The sequence below is a fragment of the Rhinopithecus roxellana genome, chromosome 6, assembly GCF_007565055.1.
Source record: "Rhinopithecus roxellana isolate Shanxi Qingling chromosome 6, ASM756505v1, whole genome shotgun sequence".
Lineage (NCBI taxonomy): Eukaryota > Metazoa > Chordata > Mammalia > Primates > Cercopithecidae > Rhinopithecus > Rhinopithecus roxellana.
The window spans coordinates 35,028,611-35,036,194 of record NC_044554.1 but is presented as its reverse complement, the minus strand read 5'-3'; the positions used below and the strand labels follow the sequence as shown (position 1 = coordinate 35,036,194).

The 7,584-nt window shown below is 37.9% G+C and overlaps 1 protein-coding gene and 1 pseudogene across 1 annotated transcript; one reads left to right on the top strand and one right to left on the bottom strand.

The window, feature by feature from the left end:
* The first annotated feature begins 646 nt into the window (after positions 1-646).
* Positions 647-1,604, top strand: LOC104674937 (olfactory receptor 2A2). Its single transcript, XM_010379422.2, is given in 2 exon segments — positions 647-844; positions 846-1,604. Coding segments are annotated over 2 exon segments (957 nt in total).
* A 2,677-nt stretch (positions 1,605-4,281) lies between these two features.
* Positions 4,282-5,315, bottom strand: LOC104674955 (annotated as a pseudogene).
* Between the last annotated feature and the right edge of the window lie 2,269 nt (positions 5,316-7,584).

Below are 7,584 nucleotides of genomic sequence, written 5' to 3'. Positions count from 1 at the left end.
GAGTATTGGCCAGTGGCTGAAAAAACGAGGGTTGTAGGAAGTTTTAAAGAAACGACAAAAGATGAAAAGCTATTTACAAAAGATTTTAAATCTCAAATATGAAAGTAGAATTCATGTGAGAATGTAAATGGATTGCTGAGAATATGAAGAACAGAGTGCCCTAATCACTTCATATTGGATAGAAAAACACAAGCATGCCCAGGATATAAAACCACTTTGTATTGCAGCATTTGGTCAGTGTCATCTCTCATTTCACTATGTTAATAACTAAGGATTCTACCCTATAAAAGAAGCAGAGTACCTGAATTCTCCAAAATGACACACGTTTGCACGCATGAATGTATATGCAATAATACAAGATATATTATATTACACCTTATGTTAAGTTGTTTTTTATATATAATAAGCATTTTAGCTAAATGTTTTTTCCTATTACTCTATTGGTACAAGAGGATTTTTTAAATTTAATGAGCATAATTGAGTGGTTCCAGTAACATATTTGAAAACAAATTCAACAAAGAACTCATTCAAAATAATATATTTCTTAATTCCGCCTCTGAACACTCAGCAAATATTGTGCGTCTTTGGCCCACAGCTCTGACCTTTCTGTCCTAGATGAGGGTTTGTCTTTCTCTGCCACAAGAGCATGGAAGGCAACCAGACATGGATCACAGACGTCACCCTGCTGGGATTCCAGGTTGGTTCAGCACTGGAGATTCTCCTCTGTGGACTTTTCTCTGTCTTCTATACACTCACCCTGCTGGGGAATGGGATCATCTTTGGGATTATCTGCCTGGACTGTAAGCTTCACACCCCCATGAACTTCTTCCTCTCACACCTGGCCAGTCATTGACATGTCCTATGCTTCCAACAATGTTTCCAAGATGTTGGCAAATCTGATGAACAAGAAAAGAACCATCTCCTTTATTCCATGCGTAATGCAGACTTTTTTGTATTTGACTTTTGCTGCTACAGAGTGCCTAATTTTGGTGGTGATGTCCTATGATAGGTATGTGGCCATCTGTCACCCTCTCCAGTACACTGTCATCATCAGCTGGAGAGTGCGCACAATCTTGGCTCTCACGTCCGGGTCATGTGGGTTTGCCCTGTCCTTGGTACATGCAATTCTCCTTCTAAGGTTGCCCTTCTGTGGGCCCCGGGATGTGAACCACCTCTTCTGTGAAATTCTGTCTGTCCTCAAGCTGGCCTGTGCTGACACCTGGGTTAACCAAGTCTTCATATTTGCTACCTGTGTGTTTGTCTTAGTCTGGCCTCTTTCCTTGATTCTGGTCTCCTACGTGCACACCCTCGGGGCCATCCTGAAGATCCAGACAAAGGAGGGCTGCATAAAAGCCCTCTCCACCTGCTCCTCCCACCTATGTGTGGTTGGACTCTTCTTTGGCATAGCCATGGTGGTTTATATGGTCCCAGACTCTAATCAACGAGAGGAGCAGGAGAAAATGCTGTCCTTGTTTCACAGTCTCTTTAACCCAATGCTGAACCCCCTGATCTACAGCCTGAGGAACGCTCAGGTGAAGGGCGCCCTCCACAGGGCACTCCAGAGGAAGAGGCCAATGAGAAGGGTGTATGGGCTTTGCCTTTGAAACATGTGGTTTGCTGAAGCAAGAATTTTGAATATAGTTTGTAGAAGAAGGTTAATATAAAAATGGTGACTGATTAAATTCAAGCTTTGAAAATAGGGCAATATTCAATGGAATCTATGTTCTCTAAAATCGAGGAACCATCTCACTAGATAGGAGAGCAAAATTATCAGAATATTTAGCCTTTCCTTTAAAAATGTTAGAACAACTTTTTGTTTTTATTTTTATTTATTTACTTTTTATGTCACAGTGCCATTTTATATAATTTCCTGAAACAGGCAAAATGAAACTCTGGTGTTAAAGGAGATAACAGCATTGTTTTGTAATAGCTAAAACCTGAAAAGAATCCAAATATCTATCAACAGGGAGAAGTTGAGTAATCTGTTGTACATTCATGCAGCAGAATACTAAATAACAAAGAAAATGAACGAACCTCAACATTCAGTAACATGGATGAATATTACAAACACAGAGTGATTAAAAGCCAGACACAAAAGGATGTATGATTCCACTTATGTAAATTTCAAACATAGGCAATAACTAAACTATAATGTTAAAGCCAGGATATTAGACATCATTAGGGTGAAGGGAGTAGATAGTGACTGGGAGGGGTAGGAAGGCAGCTGGGGAATGGCCATTTACTGATAATCCCTTGCCTTATACATTTATGTTTTGTGTACATTTTAAAAATAATTTCTACATTTGTTTTAGATTCAGGTTGTACAAGTGCAGGTTTGTTACATGGGTGTATTGTGTGATGATGAGGTCTGTGGTACAGATGATCCCTCCACCAGGTACTGGGCATAGTACCCAACAGATCATTTTGCAGTCCACACACTCTCCCTCCTTATGCTCTCTAGTAGTTCCCAGTGTCTACTTTCCCCACCTTTATGTCTATATGTACTCAAAGTTTAGCTCCCAGTTATAAATGAGAATATGTGGTATTTGGTTTTCTGTTCCAGTATTAATTTGCTTAGGATAATGACTCCCATTTGCATACATATTGCTGCAAAGGACATAATTTCATTTTTTATGGCTATATAGTATTCCATGGTGTATATGTACCACATTTTCTTTATCCAATCTACTTCTGATGGCCGCCTGGGTTGATTCCATGTCTTTGATATTGTGACTAGTGCTGTGATGAACATACACATGTATGTATTTCTTTGGTAGAAATATTTCTTTTCCTGTGGGCATATACCCTGTAATGGGATTGTTGAGTTGAATGGTAGTTCTATTTTTAGTTCTTTAAGAAACCTCCAAATCGCTTTTTGCAATGATTGAACTAGTTTACATTTTCACCAGCAGTGTATAAGTGTTTCCTTTTATCTGCAACCTTGCCAGCATCTGTTATGTTTTGACTTTTTAATAATAGCCATTCTGACTGATGTAAGATGGAATCTCATTGTGGTTTTGATTTGCATTTATCTGATTATTAGTGATGATGAGCATTTTTTCTGTTTGTTGGCTGCTTGTATGTTTTCTTTTGAAAAGTGTTTGTTCATGTCCTTTGCCCATTTTTAATGGGGTTGTTTTCTGCTTGTTGATTTGTTTGTTTCTTATAGATTCTGAATATTAGACCTTTGTTGGATGCATAGTTTGCAAATATTTTGTCTCATTCTTTAAGTTGTCTGTCTATTCTGTTGATAGTTTCTTTTGCTGTGCAGAATATCTTTAGTTTAATTACATCTCATTTGTCAATTTTGGTTTTTTACAATGGCTTTTGGGGACTTTGCCAATAATTCTTTGTCAATGCTGAATTCAAGAAGGGTATTTTCTAGATTTTCTTCTAGGATTTTCATAGGTGTGGTTTTACATTTAAGTCTTTAATCCATCTTTAGTTATTTTTTATATGTGGTGAAAGTAGGGGGTCCAGTTTCACTCTTCTGCATATGGCTAGCCAGTTATCCCAGCACCATTTGTTGAATAGCAAGTCCTTTCCCCATTGCTTATTTTTGTTGACTTTATGACGAAGAAGATGGTCCTCAAAGTCTTATATATTTTTCTGTGGCCTCTAACAGGAAAAGGTCACTAACTGTTGACCCAGAGAATATATAATGTGCTCAAACATGTTAATTCAATGGGTACAAACTTTACTAGTATTAACTGTTTCCCAATTATTGGAGTTAGATTTCCAATCATTTCAGTAATGAATAATCCATTAAAAATTTTAGACAGTCGAGGGGATATAAAATGCTACCTGATGGTAACTAATTTACATTTTCTTGCGGACTAATCGTGTAGAGCAGCATTTTATATGTTTATTGACCACTTGCATTTCTTTTGAGAAGTGTCTGTTCAAGCACTTTGCCCATTTTATAAAATTTGTTTGTCTTTTAATATTAATTTGAAGGAGTTCTTTTTATATATTGTCTATAGTTCTTTGCTGGATACAGGACAGTGAATTTTATCACTTTGTGGATGCATTTCTTGTTTCTTAATGGAGACTTTGATAAGCACAGTGATTAATTTCAAAAATGTTCAATGTTAATTATTCAAATTTTACTTCTATTGATTATTGTGTCTTTTCTACAAATATATTTCTACCTAATTAGTGAAGGTATTCTATTTTCCTCTCAAGAGTTTAAGATTTCAGTTTATATGTTTAAGTTAATAAATATTTAATTTTAAGGTGGCATTTATCCTAGCAGAAGACAAAAAAGCCAACTTCCACATTTTGTAGGGAGCAGGGCCCTCTCCTCTTGGTGCCCTTTGAGATGTCTTACATCAGTCTCTCCTTCCTCAGTGTCCTCCTCAGGATGCTCTTGACCTCTGCATTCCTCAAGCTGTGGATTAGAGGGTTCGGCATCTGATTGAAAAGGCTATGAAACAGGGAAAGGACCTTCTGCTGCTCCTCAGGATGGCAGGACTTGAGGGCCATGTACATGACAATGGCACTGCCAAAGAAGAGCCCCACACGCAGAGGTGAGAGGAGCAGATGGAGAAGAGCCTTCTGTGGCCCTCCCCAGACTGGATCCTCAGCATGGCCGCCAGGATGCGCAAGTAAGAGACCAGCACCAGGCAGAGCGGCCCCACCAGGATGAACACGGAAGCAGAAAACATGACCACCTGGTTGAGCCAGGTGTCAGCACAGGCCAACTTGAGGACAGACAGGATTTCACAGAAGAAATGGTTGATTTCATGAGCCCACAGAAGGGCAGCCTCAGAATGAGAACTAAATGAATGGACCAGAGCCAGGAGGAAGCTGAGTTCCCAGGATGCCACAGCCAGGACAGTGCACAATCTCCAGCTCATGAGGACATTATAACGTAGGGAGCAGGAGATGGCTACATAGCGATCATAGGACATCACCACCAAAATCAGACATTCTGTGTTTGCAAAAGCCAAATACAAGAATGTCTGCATTATGCATGGCACAAAGGAGATGGTGCTTTTCTGGTTCGTAAGATCCACTAACATCTTGGGAACATTGTTGGAAGCATAGGACATGTCTATGACAGCCAGGTGTTAGAGGAAGAAGTACATGGGGGTGTGCAGACTGTGGTCCAGACAGATGAGTCCCAAGATCATGCCATTCCCCGGCAGGCTGAAGATGTATAACAGGGAGAAGATCCAAAAGAGGAGCATTGCCATGTCTGCACTGAGCTGGAATCCCACCAGGATGAATTCTGTGACCCATGATTGGTGGCATTCCATTCCTTAATGGCAGTCTGTCAAGGACTGAAGAATGATGGAGAGGTTAGAACTGGAGGATCAATGAAAACTGCAGTTATTCATCTCAAAATAAGTTCAGAGGAAGGTTGTATGCTTGTCTTCACTTGGCAGTTTCTCCTGCTTTCCCAGATTTGTTACCTTTTTGTTTTAAATGTTTGATTATGAAATAAATTTAAAATCACAGAAAAGTATCACAGATCTTGCAAAAAACTTTCATATACCTTCACCCAGACTTAGTAAAAGTTAACATGTCTTTATTTTTTGCCTTATTATGCTTTTTTTCTCTATGTAAACTTATAATTTTTCTGAAATTCTTGATATTAAAGTATAGACATGATGCCTATTTATCCCTAAGTTCTTTGTGTTTTCACCATGAGCAAACACATTTATTAACCTGGCTATAGTACAATTACTAAAATCAGGAAATTTAATATTGATTTTTTTTTCTAATATACAATATCCTCCTTCCACTTCCACTCACCCAGAACCTAATCCAAGATTACACATTATATTTAATGTCACCTATCTTTAGGTTCCTTGCACCTATAATATTTACTCAAACTTTTTTTTTTTTTTTTGCCTTTCCAGATATTGATGTTTTGAATTTGATACAGCAGTTATTTAGTGGAATGCTCTTCAGATTGGGAGTGTACAATGTTCCTCATGTTTTGATTTGTATTATTAACTTTTCACATTTAAAAAGAATGGCACCCTCCTAGCTGCATTTCAGGACTACAGGCGTGATGTTAATTTGTCCAATTATTGGTGATGCAAACATGCATCCCTTGGTAAAGATGGTGACTCCCAAATATCTTCATACAATAGAGTTCTTAATATTTTCCTAATGTAATTTCTGATGCATATATTAAAATCATTATACAAGTGCACTTCATTTTATTCTGTTTCATTTTATTGCACTTCCCTTTATTGCCTTTCACAGATATTATGCTTTTTTATAAACTGAATGTTTGTGGCACCCCTGAGTTGTGCAAGTCTATCTGTACCGTTTTTCCAACAGCATGTGCTTAATTTATGCCTCTACCTAACAACTCAGTAATTTTTCCAGTATCTCCAACTTTCTCATTATTATTGTATCCGTTACGGTGATTTGTAATCACTAATCTTTCATGTTACTATTATAATCATTTTAGGGCACTAAGAATCACATTCATATAAAATAGAAAACAATCAATGTTTGTTCTAACTGTTCTGCTGATTAACTGTTCCTCTGTTTCTCTCCCTCTCCTTGGGCCTCCCTATTCCCTGAGATGCAGCAATATTGAAATTAAGTCTATTAACAATCTTACAGTGGCCTCTATTTGTTCAATCTCTCACTTTAAATCACGTATCTCTCACTTTAAATCAAAAGCCAGAAATAACTAAGCTTAATGAGGAAGGCATGTCAAAAGCCAGGATAGGTTGAAAGCCAGGCCTCCTGCACCAAACAGCCAAGTTCTGGATACAAAAGAAAAGTTCTTGAGAAAAATTAAAAGTGATACTCCAGTGAACATATGAATTATAAGAAAGTGAAACAGCCTTATTGCTGATATGGAAAAAGTTTGAGTGGTCTGGATAGAAGATCAAACCAGGCACAACATTCCCTTAAGCCAAAGCCTCATCCAGTGCAAGGCCCTAATTCTCTTCCCTTCTACAAAGGCTGAGAGAGGTGAGAAAGCTACTGAAGAAAAGTTTTTAAGCTAGCCACATGTTGGTTCAAGAGGTTTAAGGAAAGAAGCTGTCTTTATAACATAGAAGTGCAAGATGAAGCAGCAACTGCTGCTGTAGAAGCTGCCACAGGTTATCCAGATCTAGCTAAGGTTGCTGATCAAGGTACTATTGGAAGAAGATGCCATCTAGGACTTTCATAGCTAGAGAGGAGAAGTCAATGTCTGGCTTCAAACTTCAAAGGATAGGCTGACACTCTTGTTGGGGGCTAATGCAGCTGGTGACTTTAAGTTAAAGCCAATGCTCAGTAACCAGTCCAAAAATCCTAGGGCTCTTAAGCATTATGCTAAATCTACTCTGCCATGTTTTGTAAATTGAGCAACAAAGCCTGGATGACAGTACATCTGCTTGCAGCATGGTATACTGAATTTTTTATTTATACTTCTATATAGTTTTTATTATGACCATAAAAATTAAAGATACAGCATGAAGTAATTTGTGAGTTGAATTATATCACTATTCACTTTCCAAAAAAATCTGTCAGTTTTTTCCATGAAAATAGTATACTTTGAATGCAATTACAACTCTCCAATCTTCTTTTAAAGTTATATACAAATAATTTATCTAACAACTTCAGTTT